At 41.0% G+C, this 25,561-nt stretch overlaps 1 protein-coding gene across 1 annotated transcript in view; it reads left to right on the top strand.

The window, feature by feature from the left end:
* The first annotated feature begins 1,690 nt into the window (after positions 1-1,690).
* F8 (coagulation factor VIII) overlaps positions 1,691-25,561 on the top strand; it is a 2,728,596-nt gene continuing 2,704,725 nt past the window's right edge. Inside the window, exon 1 of the mRNA XM_044057714.1 lies at positions 1,691-2,110. Coding sequence (XP_043913649.1) covers positions 1,923-2,110 — 188 coding nt within the window. The 5' untranslated portion in view covers positions 1,691-1,922. The remainder of the gene's footprint in view (positions 2,111-25,561) is intronic.

Here is a 25,561-nt window from a genome sequence, read left to right as displayed (position 1 = left end):
CTTTAGGGGGTGAGAGTTGGGTGATGTTGGTACTGAATCGATCTGCCAGGATATTGGCAATAACCTTGGGATCAATATATTTAATGCCATTCTGTTGTAGCTCTGAGCAGATCTGAGCATTGCTATTTAGATTTGTGACATAACTAAAGAATGCCTTGTAGTTGTCCTTGGAATCTTTGGCAATTTTATTTTCATAACTAGCTTTGGAGAATTCTTCATGATAGCAGATAAACAGTGTGTTTTGAAAACCAGAGTCTTGCAGGCTGGTTATAAACTCAGTGTATATAAAAGCTCTGTTATTGAAGACAAGATGTAGAAGTAAAGTATAATCATGAAGATGCAATGAAGTCTTTTAGTATTGATTGAAACAATGGCGTTACAGATATAGGCAGCATAAATAAGGCTCCTTAACAGATTAGCTGGCCTAGCTGGTCATGAAACAGTGAGGAGCTCAACAGTCTGGGAATGTACTGGGGAACAGCTGCTAATCCTTTGGATTCGGTGTACTCAGTGGAATTGGTTTGACCTCCTTGAGAGAATTCCCGCTGATGTATATGTGACAATGAAGAGGGCTCCAGGATACTCCTAGTGCACACTGGAGGTATTATATCCCCCAACTTGCCTGAAAATGTCTAGGATCTCCCAGGATGAGCTGAAGATGGGAAATCCACAAGACCAGACAGAGACCAATGCCGGGTGGACAGAAGTCTTGTCTAACTGGCTCAGCTTCAGGTCACCATGACCTCTATCTGGCTAAAAGGTTTACAAAAAAGATAAACAGTGTGGTTGGAAAATCAGAGAGTCATGCAGACTGGTTATAAACTCAGTGTATATAAAAGCTCTGTTATTGTAGCAATATGTAGAAGTAAAGTATAATCATGAAGATGCAATGAAGTCTTTTAGGAAGGTTATAAGGTTATAACACAAAATATTCAAAATGCTCTGTATAGACCAGTACAGAATAAACTAGTTTTATCGCTGGAAATAGTAAACTGGAGCAACTGCTAAGTAAACAGTGCTAGGAAGGGTGACCCACAAATATTCAGTACTCGGACTCCCTGCTTGAACTTTAAGTGACCCAAACAAACCACATGCACATGCTGTTGACAACGGGAATCTAAGCAGCAGTCCGCACTCCTTGCAGATGTTCCCACTTCATGCAGGAGTAAAGGTCACGTGTACAGTAAAAGCAGTTTGTGTTCTTGGATCTCTAATGCCAGTAACAGTATGACTGAATGAGCTTGTGATGTTCTATGGTATACATCACAAAATGATAAAAAAGTAACTATTGTAAACATGCTGTCTTCTGTAGTCCCTGAAGCATCAGTATTAAATTCATTCCTTTATAAAGCAAAGCTGTGCATGTCACAGCATCTTTCTATAACAAAAATTCTTTACCTTCAGACAGGATATATGGACTGCTTGAAGGGTGGGTAACTGGATAATGAAATTAGAGAGAATTTATGAGTTATTTTCATTCCAGCCAATTACTATAATGTTTACTGCCAAATATGATACAGCTACAAATTAGTTAAATGATGTTTCCTCTCCATTCTGCCTGTTCTGCTTATGCTGTGTTACTTATCAAGAAATCATGACTTGAGCTTAGCCTTACTGACGGCTCACACTGACTGAGAGAGGGAGAGGGCATGCTTTCTGTTGTGCTCAGTGGAATTTGTCTATGGGAGAAGAGTCAGGGGTCAAGGGGCAGTGCTCATACAGGCTACTGTTTCCTGCAGTGGTTTCCTCATGTGCTGCTTTAAGAGGTACCTTGCATCTGCTCTCATTTTTACTAAATCATCTGAACAGCACTTAACTGGGATCTGCCTCTACTTGAAATCTTCCAGAGGAAGTTAAGAAAGTGCTCCCCACCCCAACAGCTTACAGAAATAAAGGCAATGAATAATTCATGACTAGATTACATGTACTGTCCCTCTCCCAAACAGTCTTGCTATATGAGTAGAGAAAACGTGAAGATGTGGGACCTTCTTGTTTTGTTGCTATCGTGCTGGGTTTTGCCTGCTGATGGAGTTACACGAACACATTACATTGCTGCTGTGGAGCGCAAATGGGATTACATACACCAGGAGCTGCTGTTTGCTACTGACAGGTATGAATCACATGACATGTTTTACAGAACCTCATAAGCAGAGACACTAGCAATCGTAGCTGAAATTTAAAGAACAATATTTGGTATTATTAAATAGCTGGGGAGCAACGTTTGGTGCATAATTAAATTGCACATTATGGATGTTAAGAAACTTCACCTGACAGCCACTTCAAGATTCAGACAGCCTTCTGTTGTGTCAGATTCTACAGTATTGTGCCCAGCAGCTTTAGGGTACGAAGAATTTCACTACAGGTGACTCAAACCTGCATCAGATGCTTAGAAAATGGATAACAGATCAAAGGGAGCATAGAAACCTCTGGCTAGGTGCTTAGGTTTCAGTGCTGGTAAATGCAAGGTCATAAATGTATAACTATCAGATGAGGACATTTCAGCTTGCACACATCAAGTGAAAGTATGTTTTGATGTTAACATGGTGGTGTTTAGAATAAGAAAATGTCAAACTTGTGAAAAGTTATCCTATCCTTCTGGTGTCATAAGATAGGAATTCTACATAAGCATAGAGCAAATGCATCCCTGTATCAGAATGTGTTCAGTACAATAGATGTTAGTAACTGTCTTTAAAAGTCTTACCATGTACTATTTCAATGACTTTTTTAAATTCTTTACTGCTTCTCTGCAGTTTGTCGCTAGCTTATCTTTCTTGCCTATATTCATGACTGAATTTTTACTTTTGTACGTTTCTGAAGTTTTTCTAGCAGAACATTTTCTGTCTCTGTCTGGCAATAGAAAACTGTACATGATTGTGAGATTTTCCATTTTTTCCCTGCAGCCATTGAAACACCATAGATTTTGATAGAAAGGTACTATGGATAGGAGAGGGATTCTCCACAGTCAGAAGGAAAACACCATACTCATAAACTTTAAATGTAATGATGCACAAACATATTTTTAGGCTTGCATGCAGCATGGCCACATTTATAGAAATGGCATGACTGTCATGACATGATGTAGATCAGCTGTGAACATCACAGTGTGCAGTCCCCACTATGTGATGTAGATGGACTGCGGACCTTATCGCATAGATCAGCTGTGAACATCACAGTGTGCAGTCCACACTATGTGATGTAGATCGACTTTGGACTTTGTCACATTGTGTAGATCATGTGTGGACCTCACAGTGTGTAGTCCCCCCTATGTGACATAGATGAACAGTGGACTTTGTCACACGGTGTAGATCAGCCATGGACATCAGAGTGTGCAGTCTTCACAACATGATGCAACTTGGCGAAGGACCTTATCACATATTGTAGGCTATATTACATAGTCCACATCAGAAGTCAATACGCTCCCAGTCTTCTGCCCAAACTATATGATGTACCATTAACTTCATTACACACATGATGTAGCTCTTTCATACTCTATCATACATAGTAGCTTCTCCATGTAGTTAATACACTATTAGCACTAAAGTAGATTTTTCTGCATGTTTCAAGCAGCCACATTGATTGGAATGTGTAAAAATGCTTGTGTAACATGGACAGTACATCTGTCCATGTAAAATGGACAGTACATCTATCAGTGTAATATCTCTGTAATTTGTACAACTGGTTTTATTGTCCTTTTTGTTGTGTGATAGAGCTGAATTTCTGTTACTGTTACCCTCAGTTTGCAGTGAAATATTTTGTCTAGAGGCCTATCTGTTTCTCAGTGAGAGACAGTGAACAGAACTGGTTTAATCTAGCCAATGGCATTCCTGCAAAACTATATTGTTGATTGGATAGGTTTCTTTTCCTCTACCTTTAATAGCCAGTGTTTTAAATCAGATATACCTGTTTGCTGAAGCTGTTCTAAGCTGCAGAGAGACTGACCTACTGCCTACTGTGATATTGGGAAAAGATGAGTATTTATTCTCAATTATCTTCTGCACTTTTGATTTAATATCTCTGTAATCTGTACAACTGTTTTTTCCCACCCACCCTTCCAGTTCTTGTGGTGGTTTTAAGTCTTTTGACTTTGAGTCGCCCACCTCTGGTATAAAGTGATACTGGACACCCCCCCCCAGTCACATTACATCAGCTCATTCTACTGTTTATAGTGAGAACGTAGCAAAGGCCCACCCCTTTACTAACTTCTGAATATTGAATTCTCTCTCATCATTTTCTACTAAAGAAAACAAAATGTGTCCTGCCTTCTCTGGAACTAGCATAGTCCAGATACAGATCTGCTGCATCCAGGGCTGTTTGTAAGCTTCTGAGCGGTGCCACAAAGTCTGCTCTTCGATATTTCCTTAGATCTGATAGTTCTCTCCTTTCCTGCACTTTTACTAGCTTATTAGTCTAGCACTTTACCAAAAGCAATTATTGTAGCACACAAAAGTTCTACCAGCATTAAACGTTCTACTAGGAAACAGCTCCAGTATTTCTTATTAGTGCCCACCCGTCCAGGCATGTCTAAAGGTCAGTTCCATGTGCTTTCTCCTATTAACCTGGTGAGCTTGGGCATCCTGAGGCAATGTAGCAACTGCCTCATGTGCACTGACAACCCTCTCCTCTTACCTCCCAACACTAAGACTTGCCAGAGATGCACTTATATATCCAAACTGGAAACCACGCACTCTCCAGCCAAGACCAGAACAGCTGCTCAAGAAGAAAAGGTCAACACTTGCACCACACCACATGGAACACATAGCCCTCCATTAAACACACCAGCACTGACCCACCTTCGTAGAGGATCTCAATAAAAATCTACCCAAACAGCAGAGACCTCCAAGGCAGAAATGCACTCTACCACCATAACACAGCACTAATCATGAGACACATAACTTTCCTAAACAGTGTGCCACTCAACCAAAGCCCCTAAGGCAAAACAGCATGCCCAACACACTAGTCATAGGTGACTCGATAGTGAGGCACACTGATGTCCCACTCATTAGGTTGAATAAATAGAAAGTAACAGTCAGCTGCTCGTCAGGTGCCAGGATCCACCACATAACGCACACACTCAGGTCCCTCAACAACAGGTAAAAAAATGACTCTGTCATTGTACATGTGGGTGTGAATGACCCGAGATGCACCTCCCTGGACTAGATGAAAAGAGACATGGAGGAGCTCTCAGATTATGTAGTCCAGGTGGGTATGACTCTAGCCCTGAGCAGCCTCCTACCATCACCCAGAATGATACCACAGTACAAGCAGAAAATGATTGATTTCAACAATTGGCTAAGATTCTGGTGTCATTCTAAGGAGATCCAGTATCTGTCTACCTGGGATGACATGACTGACAGACCTTGATGCTTTGCCATAGATGGTCTGCATCTGTCACCCCTGGGCTTCTAGATACTGGCCAAGGCTCTTGCCAACCCTATAGTGCCTTTTTTAGGTGGTGTTCTAAAGACCAAATCACCACTATAATAGCCACTAACAAATGCAATCTAAGGGTCATGATGCTCAACACTAGAAGTCTAAATCTCAAAATGCACTCACTCAAAGCACTCCTTAAAATGGAGAACATCGACATTTGTGCTGTAACAGAGACCTGGTTCAAGGCAGCAGAAAGCACCCCTGTATTACCAGGCTATAACTCATTTCACACCTTTCGGCCCCAGAACTTGGACTGAAGCTCCAAAGGCAGTGGTGTTTCCATATTCATAAAGGATGCGCACACCTCCAGACTGGTAGCTCAACATAATGCATCAGAGTTACTTCAGGTGCAGCTAACCTTGGGTAAGACAGCGATTCAGGTTGTAGCCTGCTATAGGACTCCCTGGACTACATGAAAAGAGACATGGAGGAGCTCTCTGATTATGTAGTCCAGGTGGGTATGACCCTAGCCCCAAGCAGCCTCCTACCATCACCCAGAATGATACCACAGTACAAGCAGAAAATTATTGATTTCAACAATTGGCTAAGATTCTGGTGTCATTCTAAGGAGATCCAGTATCTGTCTGCCTGGGATGACATGATTGACAGACCCTGATGCTTTGCCATAGATGGCCTGGATCTGTCACCCCTGGGCTTCTAGATACTGGCCAAGGCTCTTGCCACCCCTATAGTGCCTTTTTTAGGTAGTGTTGTAAAGACCAAATCACCACCATAACAGCTACAAACAAATGCAATCTGAGGGTCATGATGCTCAACGCTAGAAGTCTTAATCTCAAAATGCACTCACTCAAAGCACTCCTTAAAATGGAGAACATCGACATTTGTGCTGTAACAGAGACCTGGTTCAAGGCAGCAGAAAGCACCCCTGTATTACCAGGCTATAACTCATTTCACACCTTTTGGCCCCAGAACTTGGACCGAAGCTCCAAAGGCAGTGGTGTTTCCATATTCATAAAGGATGCACACACCTCCAGACTGGTAGCTCAACATAATGCATCAGAGTTACTTCAGGTGCAGCTAACCTTGGGTAAGACAGCGATTCAGGTCGTAGCCTGCTATAGGCCCCCAACCATGACCCAAGACTCACACTCCATGTTCCTAAGCACCCTGGAGAATATTGGGGTCCAGCCTAACACTCTCATACTGGGCGACTTCAACCACCCCTCCATTAACTATGAAAACTACTCATCTACCAATACACTTGCAAAACATTTCCTGGAATTCATTAATTCCAATGCCCTGGACCAGCTCATTCTTTCCTCCACTAGAGGTAGCAACATCCTTGATCTGGTCATTACTAACATGGGCGACCATTGCGCTATACCAACAGTCAACTCCTCCCTGGTTAGATCTGACCACAAAGTAATCACCTTGAAAATCCACCCCCCCCCCCGCAAAGGTAACCACTATGAAAAACTTCTCCAAAGCTTACTTTGGACTCCTAAAAACAGAGGTGGCTAACTTTACGGCGCCCATGCAATTGGAGAACAGCTGCATGACTGCCAGATCATACACTAATACCCTGTATGAACACGTACACAAATGCATGGAGCTCACCATACCCAATAGAACCAAGACCCTCTCCTCCAAAAAAAGGAAGCCAATCTGCCATAAACAAACTCTACAATAGAAGGAGGAAACTGATGTGAAATAAGGTGAAGAGCCTAAGACTGGAAAAACTCCTTTATCAGCCTCAACAAAAAGTTGAGATCCCTCATCAAATCCTCTAAAGCTAGCTATGAAAACAGAATTGCAGCAGATAGTAAAGACAACCACAAGGCCTTCTACAGTTATGTAAAAAATCTCCATAGCAATACCTAGATTTGCTCGGAGCTGTTGCAGAATGACACCTCCTATACCAAGCCAACACATATTGCCAATATACTGGCAGATAGATTCAGTCCCAAATTTACCTGCCCCCCCCCAGAGGACCAATCACAATACCAGTAGATTGCCAGGCACCCACTATTACTGATGCACAGGTTAAAATAGCACTGTCCAAGGTTAAGAATACAGCTTCTATGGGACCCAACAATATCCCTGGCTGTGTTCTACATGAACTACAGAGTGAACTGGCACCTCACCTGTGTGCCCTGTTCAATCACAGCCTCGCCTCAGGCTTTATTCCTACCGAATTGTACACTGCTACAGTTATCCCTCTCCACAAAGGAGGAGTGACTACAGACCCTGGGAACTATTGCCCAATTAGCCTGATGAGTCTGATATGCAAAGCTATGGAATGCATAATCATGGACGTAATAAACAAGGATATAGGGAATCTCCAAACTCTGGATCCTACACAGTTTGGTTTTGTGAAGGGTAGATTATGCCTGCTCAACTTGATCGACTTCTTTGAGTCAGTCACCAGAGCTGTGGATGAAGGCAAGGTAGTTCATACAGCCTACCTTGATTTGGCCAAGGCCTTTGATACCCTTCCCCACTCAGGAATCATAGAAAAACTCACTAAGCTAGGCATCAAAAGCTGTATCACTAGGTGGGTTGCAAACTGGCTCACAGATAGAACCAACAGTGTGAAAGTAGCTGATTGCAAGTCAGGCTTTTGACCTGTCATGAGTGGGGTCCCACAGGGTTCGGTCCTGGGTCCTCTCCTGTTTGGTATCTACTTCTCTGAAGTCCAGGCCAACATGAATGGACTCTGGCTGACAAAGTTCACAGACAATTGCAAGTTGGGAGCCATAATTAACTCCCCAAGTGAAGTTGACATCCTACAGAAAGGCCTCACTGAGACCAACGACTGGTGTCAGAACCATGGCCTTAAGCTCAATGCCAAAAAATGTGTTGTCATCCCCTTTGGGAAAAACCTAGTTCCCATGAATTACTACATCAATGGTAGTCCACTGAACACAGAAGGCATCATAAGAGATCTGGGAACACAGGTTGACAGCAACCTCTCTTTTGACCACCACATTGCCACTGTGGTCAGAAAGTCCTTCTATGTGGCACATCTCATTACTAAGGGTTTTGCATCCAGGAAGAAAGAGGTCATTGTCTGTCTCTCTCCTCTTCCCTTATTAGGCCAACCATCGAGTACAATGCCCCATTTGGCATGTACCTCACTAGACACCTGGAACAAATGGAGAGGCCGCAAAAATACCTCACAAAGAGGATGCTTGGTGTTAAACACTTGCCCTATATTAAAAAACTCCATCTCATATCACCTACTTAGAGGTGATCTCTGCTTGACTTACAAAGCCATGTCTGACCCAGCTCTTTTAGAAATGCTACATCTAAAGAAATCCCAATCCCTCCACACTACATGCTCCAGAGACCTCAACTTCATTACCACAATCAACAGAACAAGGTGGAGGGACAGTTTCATAACCCAGAGACTGCCCATGCTATGGAATAAACTTCCCATACATGTCAAGAGAAATCTTGATGAGTGGATGGGAAATAGAAAATTCACCCTGGGGATCACTCCAGTGGCTCTACTCGACAGAGGCACTGGGAACTAAGGTTGGGTGGCACGATACCAGGGTAATCCTATGGGCTAGGCTTGCAAAGGCTCCAGGGCCATTAGCCTAGTACACATCTATGAACCTATGAACAGTACATCTGCCCATGTAACATGGACAGTACATCTGCCTGTGTAACACGGACAGTACATCTGTCCATGTAACACCAATCAGCACTCATTTTCAGGGTCTCCCACTCCAAGAATGTATAATATTGTGTTCACCATCAAGGATTTTCTCTTCTGATCTGTAGATCAATATAATCTATAACAAAGAGTTGTGTTGCCTAATGCCCCTCCACTCCCTTATATGTAAGTAAATAATGCATGCTGTCCTGCAACATCCCTCCCACCTACTGCAAATTACACTGCTGGCTATCTACAGGACACTCAACCTTCCATACTGTTAAAAGTTATGCTCATCCTCTAGGAACAGCCGCTTCCCTACAGTTTCACATTCCAATGCTGCGTGATGTCCAGGTGCACCCTTTCCCACCTCCATCCCTTTTTTGCAGTGCTACTGGCCCTATGCTAAAACACTCTGGTATCTCTCTTCTCAATGTGGCATTCCATAGCAGTTCTCATATTCCACTTATGCAGATATTTAGTATACAGTTTGCAGGCCACTGAGTTGCCTTTGTGCACTGTACTTTGTAAGTACCAAGATAGTGGTGTGCAGAAACATAGGAGACAAGTCCTGACAGTGTTCTGGAGGGTAGACTGGCTCCCCTTTTCTGCAGCTGAAAATGGAAAGTGTTGGTGCAGAAACAGAGCACCATCAATTGTCTGGTGGGGGAGGTGGGGGAGTTATTTATTATTTATTTATTTATTATTTATTTATTATCAGTTTGATTACCGGGGAAGTCCACTGGGCCAAGAAGTGCCCATTTTCAGTGGAGGCCCGGGGAGAAAAGCTCCATAAACAATTTAATACATATAGGATACAAAATGTAGGATAAAGGTTGCAAAGTGAAATACATACAATGCAGGTTTGCAAAAATATCAATAAAGGTTACAATGTGAAAATACAAGAGTTGGATTCAAACATTTGAGACATAGTATACATTATGAGGGGGTTTAACAACTTGACTGCAGAGGTTTTTTTTTTTTTAACAATATTTACATGTTAGGAGTTAGTTAAATCTGCTGGTTCTAGATCCTTAGATAAAATAGAAAATAAAGAGAGTGTAGTGGAGAGGGGGTAGAGGGGAGCTTAGTGGGAGTCCCTAGGATTTATGTGGGGTGAAAGCAGGAGCATTTCCATTTAGAAGATAGGTTAAGAAAAAGTTGGCTCTTTAAGGATTTGATGTTGGGCATAGTCCTGAGGGAAGGAGGCAGAGAGTTCCATTTTCTGCCTAGAGAGAAGGGTAGTAAAAGCTGGCCAGCGGGTCACTTGGGTTTGAGAATGGAGATGAGGTTTTGGTGCTCAGATCTCAGTGACCTGTTAGGGGTGTATGGAGGAAGGATGTCCTTTAATACTGGGCATTTGTCTGGGGAGAAAATTAGTTTGTGAGCGGTAATTAGTTGAAGATAGTCTAGGTGGTTAGGGAGTTCTAACCAGTTCAGAGAGTGTAGGCTGAGGCAGTGGTGAGTTGACGTTTTGGATTTAGTTGCAAATTTAGAGATCTTATTATAGCAAGCTTTGAGCTTAGAGGTGTAGGTGGCTGATAAATTGGTTAGTAGAGGGTCTCCATATAAGAGGGAAGGGAGCAGGTAGGTGATTGCCAAGGTATTTGTAGTGGAGTTGGAAAGGAAATGATTGTTCCTATATAGCATACCTAGCTTTTGGTGGGTTTTCTTTATGTTTTGTTGAATGTGGAGATCAAATTTGAGGTATTCATCTATGGTAATGCCAAGGAGTTTTGCAGAGGGAACCACTTCAATGGCAGTGTTAGTTTGGCTTAGGACATTAAAATTGTTTTTGTCCAAAGAGGAAGTCTTGGAAGGGAGAAAAATTAGTATTTTGGATTTATTGGAGTTGAGAGAAAGGTAATTTTGGTGCATCCAGTTCACTGTGGTGGTGAAGGCTAATTGGGTTTTGGTCAGTAGTTCAGGAAAGTTTGGGGCAGAACAGATCAAGGTAGAGTCATCAGCATATTGGATGACTGTGGTGTCAGGGATGAAGGTGTGAAGGTTATTTATAAAGATGTTGAAAAGCATGGGTCCAAGGATAGATCCCTGAGGAACGCCAGTGGGTGTAGGCAGGAAGGAAGAGAAAGAGTTCTTCCATTTGACTGCTTGAGATCTATCAGAAAGATAACTGGAGAACCAGGATAGAGTATTTGGTGAGAGATGGAGATTAGCCAGATGATGAAGAAGGTGTGTGTGGGGGATGGTGTCAAAGGCTTTTGAAAGATCTAGCAGGACTGCGGATACAATGAGTCCAGAGTCTCATGCTTGATTGACAGTTTCAAGGAAGGAAAGTAGAGCAGTTATGGTACTGTGGCCAGGACGGAAGCCGTGCTGGGTGGGTGTTAGGAGATGATTCTGAATTAGGTAAGGTAAAAGTTGGTGGTGGACACATTTTTCTAGAATTTTAGATATTGGGGAGAGTAGGGTGATAGGGCGGAAGTTAGAAATAGTAGTGTTTTTGCCTCCTTTGTGAAGAGGAAGTATGTAGGCTGAACGCCAGAGTTTTGGAACATATGACTCATTTATGGATCTATTAATTAGAATACTAATTGGGAGAGCGATTCCTTCAGCTGCATGTTTGAGGAAGCAAGAGGGAATGTTGTCAGGGGCAGTGGAGCATGGCTTTAGCTTGGATAGAAGCTTTTTTATGGTAATTGTGGAAACAGGTTTGAGATGGAAGTTGATGGGATTGTTGTTTGGGTTGCAGGGTGATGTAGAGAGGAAGTTAGATGGGTTATTATTAGGGAATGTTTTAGTTAGTTTAGCTATGTATTCTGTAAAGAAGGTGTTGAACTGGGAGCTCAGTTCACTGTCAGTTAGATTAGGGTCAGGGCAAGGGTTGTTTTGAGATCCTGGATGAAGTAGGGAGTTGACTGATTTCCAGAACTGTTTGGGGTTTTTATTGTTATTGGACTGTAGTTTATTGTAGTAGTTTTTTTTTTGTCCTTGATAATAAGTTTTTTTACTTGATTGCAGAGTTGGGTATAAAGGAGTAAGTTAGAAGGCAGTTTATTTTTTTGATAGAGCTTCCAGGATTTGTCTCTGTGTCGCATAATTTGTTTAGTTTCTTTGGTCAGCCATGGGGCAGAATTAGTTTTGATTTGTTTGTTTCTTAGTGGAGCTAGTGAGTTAAGAGTATCTAGGAAGATAGAGTTGAAGTGCTCAACAGCATTGTCGAGTGAGAGGGTATTTAGAGATTGCCAGTTAATTTGTTTAAAGATGTTTGAAAAGGTTAAGGGGTTGAAGTTGCTGAGGTTACGAGTTTGAATGTAGAGATGCTGGTGTTGGATGGAGCTGCTTGATCGATGGATGAAGGCAGGGAGATGGTCGCTGAAGGTGTCAGGGATATTGCCACTGGAAGTAATTTTGTTTGGATGGGAGACTAGAATCCAATCTAAGATGGAAACTGGAGGGTGATTTTTGTTAGGACGAATTATTGAAGAGATTACTTGGGTGGAGTTGAGAAGGTTAACGGAAAGAGAGGGTGATGGTATGTTTATTTTATTCCAATCAATATTGACATCACCTAAAATATAGGTTTCATATTTTATTTTAGTTGAGGCCCAGAATAGAATGTCTTCAACTATGGAGATATTGTTGCCAGGGGAGATGTATAAGGAAATGAAGCAGATATTTTATGTTTATTTAATCGGAGGAGGCTTGCTGTGATTTCAGAATTTTTGAATTGGGGGGTAGGAATTTGAAGAGGAATTAGAGAGAGAAGATTAGAGTAAATTAGAGCAGAGCCTCCACCTTTTTTATTTAAGCGGTCACTTCTGAGGATGTTGTAACCAGGAGGCAGGATTTCGGAGTCTGTAATATGGGGTTTTAGCCAAGTTTCAGAGATGACTAGGATGTCGGGTTGATTATGATTAATCCAGGCTTGTACATGGTGACCTTTATTGTTTAGGCTCTGGGCATTAATAGTGAAAATCTTCAGAGTTCTAAGTGGAGATGTGGGAGGTGAAGAGAAAGGATGGGGAGTGTTATTTGTTGTAGGTGAGGAAGAGGGTGGAGGCATGGAATGGTTTGTGCTGAGGCAAGGGCCAGGGTTAGGATGAATGTCTCCAGATAAGGCTAGGACATTGTAGATGGTAAGCTTTGGTGTGTAAGGTTTATAAAGTGGGTATTTGTTAGGATTTAGCAGAGTTTTCAGAGAGAGGGTTTTAGTTGAGGCAGAGAAGAGTTTGGGATGAAAAAGATGCAATAGGTTGGGTGGAATAAGGGAGGAGGATATTGAGTGAAAGTGAGGGTGTTGGAGAGGTTGTAGCTGGGGGTTCATAGGTTCATAGGTTCATAGATTAGTACTAAGCTAACTGCCCTTGCAAGCCATTTTAAACCTAGCCAATTATCTCTTGTGAGACGCAAACCCTGCACCTTGTGTTTGTAAGGCAAACACCTTAACCATTAGGCCACCCTCCCCCCTAGGGATAGTTTGAGTAGGAGGGAGGAACAGAGGGACTTTATGGGAGTAAGATGTAGCAAGATACAAAGGTATTAGTAAGATGAGAATGGAGCTGTGAATTTGGAAAGTTAAGTGGAGTTGATAGGGCATGTTAGGGTAGGTGGGGTAGTGTACAGTGAGGAGAAGAGTAATGTGGTGTGCTAGTTCAGGAAGGAAGGTCTAGAAGTGACTGGAGAGAGTTGGGGACTGTAGACAAGGACAGTGGAGGACTGAATGTGTGAGGGTGTGGGAAATGGAAGTGGGAGGAGAAATGTAGAGAGGGAAGATAGAGTGGAGTACACTCTGATGGGTGAATACGGGGGAGGGGTAGTAGTGGGAGGGTTGGGAAAAGGGCAGAGGAATTGAGGAAAGAATGAGGGGGAGGGGTAATTGGAATGAGGACTGTGATTGGATAGTAGGTTTGATAGGAGGTGTTTGTTAGGTATAAAAGTAGATGTGTTGGGGGCGGGTGGGAATTGGGGGCAGGGTAGGGGAGCGGAGTGAGCCCGCAGGGCAAACGGAGCGGGAACAGACAGGTAAATGAGCAGTCAGCCAAAAAACTATCAGTAAGCAGTTGGTATCTGAGTTCCTAAGTTGGGACAGTTTAGTTCAGGGGGATAGATAATATTGGTCGTGAAGGAAGTGGTAGCAGGGTAGAGTGAACAGTAAGTAGCAGGTAGGGATAGGGCAGAAGGACAGTTCACAAGCCTAGGACAGAGACGTAATAAAAAGATAACTTTGGAGATCAGGGGAGAGAGGAAGAGATACGTACTGTCCTAGTTTAGAATGCCATCTAGTGGTCAGTTAGAGTATAACAACAGAGTCAAGAGCAGAGAGGTATATCGGGGTAGGGTAAGGCTCTCAAGGGTAGTTTCAGGAGATAGCACAGAAGTGATAAGGATCTAAATGCTAGGGAATAGAGAGGAGAGAGAGTGGCTGCTGGGTATCCTGGATAGGGTAGCATAAAGTATGCACACTAGATAATAGGCAAGTATTTGAATATTACCACATTTAACACATACTTTCTTGCCTCCTAGTGAACAGGGTTCATAAGTTGTACAGCAAGTCTTTATGCTACAGTAGTCTTGAATGGATCTGGTCTGCAGGGAGTCCTTTCACAGGTAGGTATATTCAAGGTTTAGTGTAGGATAAGAGATTCAAACTTTCTTGCCTCCTAGTGAGCAGGGTTCATAAGTTGTACAGCAAGTCTTTATGCTACTGTAGTCTTGAATGGATCTGGTCTGCAGGGAGTCCTTTCACAGGTAGGTATGTTGAAAACCCTAGTATCTAGTATGGCTACGGCAGTCATCATGCAGTAGATTCCAGTGCCATCTAGGTGCTCTCCCCATCATGGGCATAGCATGGGTGAGGTACAAAGGATAACCCACTATTGTCCTATTATAACACAGTGTTATATGGCAATGATCAATGCAGCTCCCTTCTGTTGATTAGCCCCATGCACCTCTATTGGAAAAGTGCACTTATCAACCATACAGTTATTTCTGCCGCAACACTTCATGCTGTAAGCCAACATAACAGAGCTAGTGAGGGTCATACAACATATCTTCATGAGTCATACCTTTTGTTAACAATCCATACATATATTTATAAGATAACTTTAGCTTAAAAGCTAAGTCACATTTATAACTGGAGTTCAAAATATGTATCATATTTTAGAATATGATTTCTCTTGTGAAGGCGGGATAGATTCCTGTCCCAGAGACTTCCCATGCTTTGCAACAAGATTCCAATCTATATTAGGCAGAGCTCCTCGCTAACCCTCTTCAAAAGAAACCTTGATGAGTGGATGGGAAAGAGAAAGTTTACCCCGGGGATCACTTCAGTAGCTCTGCTGGACAGAGGCACAGGAAACTAATCTAAGGGGGGTGGTGAAAGCCAACACATTCTGGCTAGGCTTATAAATGCCTTCGGGCAGATAGCCTAGTACCTACCTATGAACCGATGAAGACTTCAGAGTCCTTATGCATTGTTTGGAAACATTAATAATGGTGGATACTTCATTTTTGTCAGTCAAATTTGTGGACGTTTCCTTGCATTTTATATTCATCTTTAATACCTCCTGCTGTCTCACTCTTCAGTTGTCTGTGAGATAGGAATGCCTTAACAGTACAGCTAATGCACCCCAACACTTCAATGACCTATTTACATGTGACCCAGCTGTGCCTTTGCCTGTTCCCTTCCATACTGTCCCCCAAACACCTTCATCCCAGTTACAAACTCAGCAATCCTGACTTGGTCTTTCTTCCAGATTTTAAATAATGACCAGTATTCAGACTTTATTAATACTGCGGTGGTGGTGCTGCGGTAGCATTGTCGCCTCACAGTAAGACGTTGTCCTATTCGATTCTCAGCTAGAGCGTCTTCTGTGTAGAGACATGCGTGAATGGGCATACTTTCGTTGAAGGTTGTGCGTCAGAGCTGGCAACTCAGCACATAAAAATCTACTGCCAATCATTAGCGGACCGGAGTTCTGCTGTGGTGACCCCTAACCAGGAAAAGCCGAAAGACACAACAACATCAACAACATTCAGACTTTATTAATACATGCAAGCTCTCAGCTGTGCTTTCATTCTGAATCTGAGGTACACGTTATTAATAAATGCAAGTTCTCAGACTAGATGTACACAGAACCATCCAAGGCTTGCAACTAGGTGTCATTGTACAAATATGTAAATGGCTGGTGGACCATAAAATTGGAATACCAGATGGTATAATCTACAACTGTCATTATTACATGTGCTGTATCACAATGCATTTATACAGGGAGTCTTACAAGAACATTACATGTGTTGTACAGCAATGCATGTATATACGCAGACTTACAAGAACTAAGATGCAAATAGCACTCCAGAAAGGACCCTGCTATGACTAGCCATGCTGATAGCACTCCAGGAGGGACCCTGCTCTTAGTAGCCTTGCTGATAGCACTCCAGGAGGGACCCTGCTCTGATTAGCCATGCTGATTGCACTTCAGGAGGGACCCTGCTCTGGGTAGCCATGCTGATAGCACTTCAGGAGGGACCCTGCTCTGGGTAGCCATGCTGATAGTACTCCAGGTGGGACCCTGCTCTGGGTAGCCATGCTGAAAGCACTTCAGGAGGACCCCTACTCAGGGTAGCCATACTGATAGCACTTTCAGGAGGGGCCCTGCTCTTAGTAGCCATGCTGATAGCACTTCAGGAAGGACCCTGCTCTGGGTAACCATGCTGATAGCACTCCAGGAGGGACCCTGCTCTGAGTAGCCATGCTGATAGCACTCCAGGAGGGATCCTGCTCTGGGTAGCCATGTTGATAGCACTCCAAGAGGGACCCTGCACTGGGTAGCCATGCTGATAGCAATCCAGGTGAAACCCTGCTCTGAGTAGCCATGCTGATAGCACTTCAGGAGGGACCCTGCTCTGGGTAGCCATGTTGATAGTACTCCAGGAGGGACCCTGCTCTGGGTAGCCATGTTGATAGCACTTCAGGAGGGACCCTGCTCTAGGTAGCCATGCTGATAGCACTCCAGGAGGGACCCTGCTCTGAGTAGCCATGCTGATAGCACTTCAGGAGGGACCCTGCTCTGGGTAGCCATACTGATAGCAATCCAGGTGGAACCCTGCTCTGAGTAGCCATGCTGATAGCACTTCAGGAGGGACCCTGCTCTGGGTAGCCATGTTGATAGCACTCCAGGAGGGACCCTGCTCTGGGTAGCCATGTTGATAGCACTTCAGGAGGGACCCTGCTCTGGGTAGCCATGCTGATAGCACTCCAGGAGGGACCCTGCTCTGAGTAGTCATGCTGATAGCACTTCAGGAGGGACCCTGCTCTGGGTAGCACATGCACCAGTCCATTCTACCAGTGGAGTATGTATCCTGTACTTCAGCCATGTTTCAAGGGAAATACTGTCCCTCTTCGTGTGCATGATGTAACTCTATGCAGAAGTAAAGAAGACCAGTGAAAGTTTTTTTAGAAAGGGTCATAGTAATGCTAGGCATGACCGTAAATGAAAAATACGTCACTTGTCATGCTTCTCATCCATCATTCCCCCTCTGTGGTTGTGCTGAACTCTAATTCTCCTTTGACTCATCTATTGCAATGAAAGTAAATCATAAGGAGATGCTTATGAGTACCTCCAATATGACATGTGCATATATAGATACTCAGACTAAAACTTCCCAGATAACTGCATTTATGATCAGATCTGCATCCTTCAGCTATAGGAATTGTACTAGTCTCCACACACAGTCAAAAAAGAAGCCCATTATTCCAACAACGTTGATGCACAACAATGGATGTTAAAATGTAGGCAGCAACAATGGGAAAAGTCTGCCCTCATTGCTATCACATGTAGATATTTTACATTGATGCTGAAAACAGATACAAGCAGCACAATGACCAGGAATCGATATTCTAAATTAGGTATGATGATGTCTCAGTCGGAGAGAAATTTAGCAACGTGACAAGGACTGAGTACTCTAAGGTATGATGTCTCAGTCTAGGATGAATCGAGCATGGTCACAAGGAGTGACTAGTCTGAGGTATAATATGACAGACTGAGAGGAACTGTGCACCCTGATGAAGTAATAAATGACTATTTGGAATATGTAAATGTTCTCCATAAATATTTGTTCGCTGTAAAACATCAAATACATCATTCATTATTTGATTAAAAGGTTGCTTTCTAAAAAAGATTTGCCGCTACATGAGATGTTAAGTAGTGTCTACAGATGCAGTTATAAGTGGTGTTATTGAATCACAAATTCCATCGAGTGTGCAATGACTAAGGTAGCTGTTAGGCCAAGACAAGACAAGCACGTTTTCAATGACGCCAAATGTTGTATGAGACCAGTGAATGTAATTTTAAAGAAAAAGACTGAAAATGTTGTACGAGCCATGCTAAATGAAAGTGTATGGAAAAGTAACAACAGAGAAGAAGTAGTAATTAAAGGATGCAGTAATACCACATGACTGAAACTAGCGAATCAGAATCGAACGATGATTATCTTTCATATTTAGTTCTCTGTAACATGACTGAAAATGGCTGCAAAATTCTGTGTGTCACTGCTGAAATGGGAGGGGTGAAGCTGAATATGGAACTAAATGAAGAGACAATGTTGTTTATAATACTTGATATAGATTACAAGAAAATATCTATCATTATAGCACTGTAACTCTCAGTGGTATTATTAAAGATAAGCACAAGTGAAGTAGTGACTGTAATGGTAAAAATTCAGGTGTCACTTACATGTAATAACAACACACACATTCGATTCGTGCCTATTTTAAAAAGATGTACCAGTATTGTTAGGCAGAGAAGAATAAGAAAGAAATGAACTGGTCTTATAGTAAGATGCTGTGTCTATTGTCACCAAATACTGCTGCAGACAAAACAAACTGTCAGCTTTTGACAGGTACTAAATAGTTATTTCTGCTAAATGGAAATGCTGAATGGAATAAAGACCAAAGCTGAAGTCAATGTATATAATGCTAGTTCACAATGTCATAGAGATTTGAATGCACTCTGAACCCAAGATGAGCTGAAACTGCAAAGGTTGAAATGTGTTTAAATACAGTTCTAGATGGAATTCAGTGAGTGGGCCTACCCATAATCCTGTGCTATAAACAGGTAGGGGAGGAGACCTGTAGAGCTAGAGTTGGTTGTAGACTATGGAACTGACTACTAGATTAGGTATTAGAAACAGAATCCATGCAGGCATTCAAGATTGCACTGAATACATGAACAGTAGGAAGAATATGCAAGGGACTGGCAGACAGGATGTAGGGATGTAGAATGTTTACTGCACAAAACAGGCAGACTAGAAATACTAGCTGACTCCTGTCAGACAAATGTAATGTGGTAGAGAATTTGGTTATATTTAACCTAGCAATGCATACTGTGCAAAAATCATTACCATGGTTTGAAGACATTTTTGCATCAACACCACTAAATGTTTTACAGATCATAGGCCGTCCCGCAGATGAAGGCAGTGGTAGCTTCCCAACAGTTCTTGACTTTTAATATTCAAGAGAGATTTCTTAATCATAATTTGAAGATACAACTACACTGACTGAAGCCTGATGTCATTAAGGAAGTAGAGAATATAAGAAGAAGGCATCAGGAAGCTAGACTACTGGGCAGTGTTCCGCCAGGGTAAAAGAAACTGATTTAAACATGTGATGTATTTTTTTTTCTTATTTCAGACTGATGGCTCATATGCAAGATCTGTTTGAGCTCTGTTTCATCTGTAATATGTGTGATTCCTGTGGCCTAAAATGTGTGACCTTTTCTATGTAAAACAGTGAAGAAAAACAGGAAGCAAGATTGTATGGAGTTTGCATTTAAAATATAATATAAAATGTAACTTCTTGCTTCTTCTGTGCGTGGAAACCAGAGATCATTAAAAAAATGCATCTGTCGTGTACTTCAAAGAGGCAGCTGGCCACATGCAAACAGTTAATTGAGCAAACTGTTAATAGGTGTAGGGGAAATAATGTATTTTGGTAACCATTTGAAATGTCGGGACCTGTTAGAGAGTCACAAAATACAGAACCAAAAGATAGGACTTGTATATACCAAGTCCAAGATGCTGTTTCTCACACTATACTCTTTTCTCTGTGGTATGGTGATCTCAGAGTTAGTATATACAAGTTTTTGAGATTCTCCCATCTCCTGTGTTTTCAGTCTTCTTTTTTCCAGCTTGTGGGAACTCAGAAATTTGAGTGCACCACTTTAAAAGGGAGACATTTTTTAGCTTTCGATTGACTCAGGAGCGACTACACCACTGCATGTAGGAGTCTGAATATAGAAAAAATGATTTAGTTACAGTTGTCTTTAGGAAAGGAAATAATCAGCTGACATGAATATATTTTGAAGGGCCAGCAAAGTTAGCTTTCCTTGGGAGATCTTGGCAACCGTATTTAGAAAAGGTTTGCTGTTTGCAATTTTGCCTTATGTAATATTTTTATAATACTTTATTTATTTATTTTATTTTATTTTATTTTATTTTACATTTGTTAACCAGGATGATCCAACTGGACACATGTCCATTTTCAGTGGAAGCCCGGGGAGAAAAGCTCCACAGTAAGTAAAATTTTACACAATATGATAAAATATAGTATACAGAGAATTTTCAAACAATATGTTAAAATACAGTATACAGCAGAAGACATAACAAGACCTACATATACAGGAAAATAGTTACACATGGTTAATAACAGAATAAGTATACAAATACCTCTCAACTGTCCAGATTTTCACAGAAAGTCCACATTTGTGCTTCATATTTTTGGTATGTTACTCATAAAATTTGTATTTTTTCTGGCAAATTACTAACATTTGAGTTTCAGACTCAGTGCCTTTCAGAAAAATGCATGTGAATACAAAACATGTTATTCAAACAGCTTTCTAAATTTACAAGAGCAATATTTAAAAAGTGACCCTATTTTTAAGGCCTTTGTCCCTCATTACTATTAGCTTTGTCCAGATTTCTTGCATTTAGAGGTTGAGAGATATGTTTTTATTAATTTAGAATAGTTGGGAACAATGTTGCTGTAAGATAGAACAGTCTCATTTTAGCTGTAGATCAGAGTCTTTTTTAAAATATGATTTTATGTACAGATGATTATTATATGTTTTCGCATTACCTTGATCTCTACATAGTCTGTATCTGCACACTCTATTGTTTAATAGAAGTTATTTGTTCACCTTCTTAGATCTCATGGCTGATATTTATCTTTGCATTGTTATTATGTAAGAACAACATATTATTTAGCACTGTAGTTTGCCAAGCTGCAACATCCACCTCTAATTGTCTAGATTGCTTGAGCATGCTGTCTGAGAGATCATTTTTATTATTTAGATTTCTCTAAAGCAAGAGTCAGGTAACCAGTGTACTTGGTCACTAGTTGTGGGAAACTGGAGTACTGTGCCACCATTATCTCAGAATTGTGTATGCATGTATATTTGAAAAGTAACCACTGTGGGTAAAGGGCACTGAAAAACACTGTGGCTCACAGACAGAGTGGTGAGAAGAGAGTGATGAGAAAGGGACTTGGGGTGCTGGGCCAAAGACATCTCTGTAAGTGATCAGTATGTAGTTCTAACCTGGGTGTGGGTGTTGGAAGTCCATACCCAGGGCAACAGTGCATATTCACTTAATGTTCTTGGTGTTACATTTGGTGAACTGGTTATTGGATTAGATTTGTGTGCTTTTTTTTACTTTAAACTTTTTGTTACCAGTGGGCTGACTCAGCAGATCATCTGTCTGGTGGTCAGCAGAGCTATGTGGGACAGTGGAGTTGGTCCAAAGACTGTAGCCCCCTATCTCTCACATAACCAAGTAGTTATCTGGCAGTGGTGGGAGTCATATTTCCACTACTGCCAGTCTGGTTTCAAAATTTGGTGGACAGTGGTGCCATAAACAGCATATGTAACCATTATTACAGAAAAAACATACTTCAACTAAGCCAATTGTCCTGGAAAACAGGGCCTTGGTGCACACAGCTGATGTGGGAGATGTCGCTTGAAGACATCACCGATACCAACATTATACCTTGAAAGTGACAGATGACTAACACCCCACAAAAGAATGATGGATAACTAGTACCATGCCCCAAGAAACATGGAGAGCAAGTATAATCCCTCAGGGGTGGAAGAATGCAGTGCAACTACAAATGAACCCCAAAATGATGGCCTATTCACTAGTTGGACTACTGAAATCTATGGCCCCAAGGTCAGTGGAATTGCAGATATGCAATCAAAGTCATCCAAGGGGTCCATGTCTAAGTTATGAGATGGGAAGCTGCACACATTTATTGCAGCAACTACCAGGGGTGTATACAGTTTATGTTTTCATACTGCACTCTAACATCTAGTGCTGCTGTCCTTTATCATCTGTACTGTCCTGCCTCCCATCATCAGTGTTATTGCAACCAGACATAGGTTCATAGGTCAAAAGATGTATACTAGGCCAACAATCGCTGGGGCCTTTATAAGCCTAGCCAAGATTCCAATCATATACCACAAGTGTATGTGTCTTAGAGACTTTAAGAAGTATATGTAAGCTAGGACAAGATTTACAGGTAGCCTCTGTCCATTAGAGACATAAGTGCCATTTTTAAATATTAAGATATTAGTCTACAGCCTAGCCAATAGCCAGAAGTTAGAATCAAACACTGTACCTTTATCTGGGAGGTAAAACCTTAATCATTATAATCACAAAATAAAAGTAGCCCAAGCCAAAAGCACAAAGTCCAGCACAACAGGACCCGAAAAGCAACAATCAAGTAAAGTGCTGTAAATCCTTTTGCGTGGCCAATACCAACACAAATGCAGCTTAATAAAAAGCTTTTATTAGATCTCCTTTGCAAAACTGATTATAAAATAAAACTAAGCACTTTCTCCCGGTCACTACTGGGCTTTATCAAGGTAAAACAGGTTGATAACTCATTTCCTTTAATTTATACTCTAGACAAAATCACATGATTCAATTAATTGATGCATATTAATGTTTTAAAGTGAAATACAAAAATATAAAGTTTTAATTAAAAACATTCTTGTATCTAAAAATTACAACACCGTTGTGTTAGTTCACCATATTTCCAAAACAAGTAAACATACACCAAATAAAACCCCAGAACTTCTTGTATTTTACTTTTTAAATCTGTCATGCTCTTAAATTTAAAAGCATATCATCAAACTCACACTGCTGCGAAACCAAAAGGAACATCGTTAAGCAAAATTATTTCAACTTTTACAATCTAGCTTGTCTCATTTTTAAAACACTGTTAATGTTGATGTTCTCATTCATACCGGGAAACCTACTTGCATCCAGCTTAAGTTGCCAAAATAATTCCCGGTATTCCAGTTTGGTTTCCCAGCTACCACCTCTAACTTCAGGGGTAACTTGTTCAAGGACAATAAATCTTAAACGCATGTTTTCACATGTCAACAAGTGTTTACAAAAAGCGTTGCTTTCCTTGTGATTGCTGATGTCGTTCAGGTGTTCATACACCCTTCTTCTTAAAACCCGCTCGGTTTTTCCAACATAAAACCCTTTATATTCTTCACAAAACCCTAGATAGACCACACCTTTCACCCCACAATTGTAATATTTCTGGGGTCTATAGTTAAATTTCCTAGAAGGCAAATATAAGGTCCCCCCATTTAACATAGTATAACATTTCCTACAGTTCCCACAAGGAAAAGTTCCCAGTTTCTTCTTTGTCTTGTCATATTTGATGTCTTGTTTAGCCTCAAGTAATTCCTTAAGGTTCTTATTCCTTTTTCTAATAAAATGAGGGCAAGGTGTAATGTAAGGTTTTGTGTCCTCATGTAAAGTGAGTACAGGCCAATACCTTTGAATAACCTCTTCAAGTTCATGTGAATTAGCTGCATATGTATAAATAAAACTATTTCTAAGGTTGGAACTATCTTTTATTGTTTTTGAATGAACCATGTTTGAAGCAGTTCCTAACAAGGGGGGTATAATCTGTCCCTCCCCATACTAACTTCATGAATCATTTTATTTATAAGGTCATTTGGATAGCCCTTTTCAAGAAAAAAGCCTTTTAAAATTTCAATCTCTTCACAAAAAGCCTCCAAAGTACTAGACATCCTTGATCCCCGTATTAACTGCCCTTTTACTATGCCTTTCTTTTGGCTATAGGGATGGCTACTTTGAAAATGCAGAAATGAATTTGAATAAGTGTTTTTTCTAAATAATTTTGATTGAAAACAATGATTGTTGTTATCTTTATATAAAGTAATGTCCAAATAATGTAATTCATTCCTGTCAATGTTGTGAGTAAATCTCAAAAAGGTTGTTGAGTTGTTAATGTAAGACAAAAACTCTAAAAGATCCTGTTCACTGCCTTTCCATAAAATACATATATCATCCTAAAACCTTCTGTAGTACAAAATCTCTTGAAACCAACTACTTGCAAACACATGTTCCTTTTCCCAATGGTACAAGACAATGTTGGCATATAAAGGGCACAGGGTGAGCCCATGGCCACCACTTTCCTCTGACGGTAAAATTCTCCATTAAAATAAATAAAATTGTTGTCGAGTACCATTTCCATGAGTTCCAAAAGAAGATTAGTAACTTTGGGACTAAAACCTGCCTCTGTTGTCAGTGTGGCACCAAACCATTCTAAACCCAATTGGTGTGGAATACTCGGAAAAAGTTCCACCATGTCCACTGTAACCATTAAGATTTTTTCATCAAATATTTTCTGATCAATTCCTTTTAAAAATTCCCAGGAGTCTTTACAAATATGTTGAATCCTAGAAACAAAATTTTTTAAGGAAAAGTCGATAAACTTAGCTAGTGGTTCAGTTATACTTCCAGACCCAGCTACAATAGATCTATTAACCCTTATAGAACTATTTAAAAAAGAAGGCATTAGGACAATGAAACCAGACAAGGGGGGGGGGAGCTGTAATAATGTACATGGTTGACTATGAATCAAATATGCATATTATGCTTCAGGACACACAACAATATGAACTTATTTCTAAGAATGAAATTAATATAGCTTTTGCTAAGATTAATTATCAAATTCAAGATTTTTTGTTACAAAAAGCAATCAATGAGCAACTATACAACTATTTATATGTTGCTAAGCCAAAAATAGCACAGATTTTTGGTATTCCTAAAACCCACAAAACCTTGGACCCACTAAAATTTAGACCTATTGTAGCTGGGTCTGGAAGTATAACTGAACCACTAGCTAAGTTTATCGACTTTTCCCAAAAAAAATTTTGTTTCTAGGATTCAACATATTTGTAAAGACTCCTGGTAATTTTTAAAAGGAATTGATCAGAAAATATTTGATGAAAAAATCTTAATGGTTACAGAGGATGTGGTGGAACTTTTTCCGAGTATTCCACACCAATTGGGTTTAGAATGGTTTGGTGCCACACTGACAACAGAGGCAGGTTTTAGTCCCAAAGTTACTAATCTTCTTTTGGAACTCATGGAAATGGTACTCGACAACAATTTTATTTATTTTAATGGAGAATTTTACTGTCAGAGGAAAGGGGTGGCCATGGG

This window comes from Protopterus annectens, chromosome 15.part0 (assembly GCF_019279795.1).
Source record: "Protopterus annectens isolate FY-2018-M chromosome 15.part0, PAN1.0, whole genome shotgun sequence".
NCBI classification, from domain to species: Eukaryota; Metazoa; Chordata; order Ceratodontiformes; family Protopteridae; genus Protopterus; species Protopterus annectens.
Note: the sequence above shows the minus strand (reverse complement) of the source record. Positions and strands in the feature narration are given on the sequence as shown.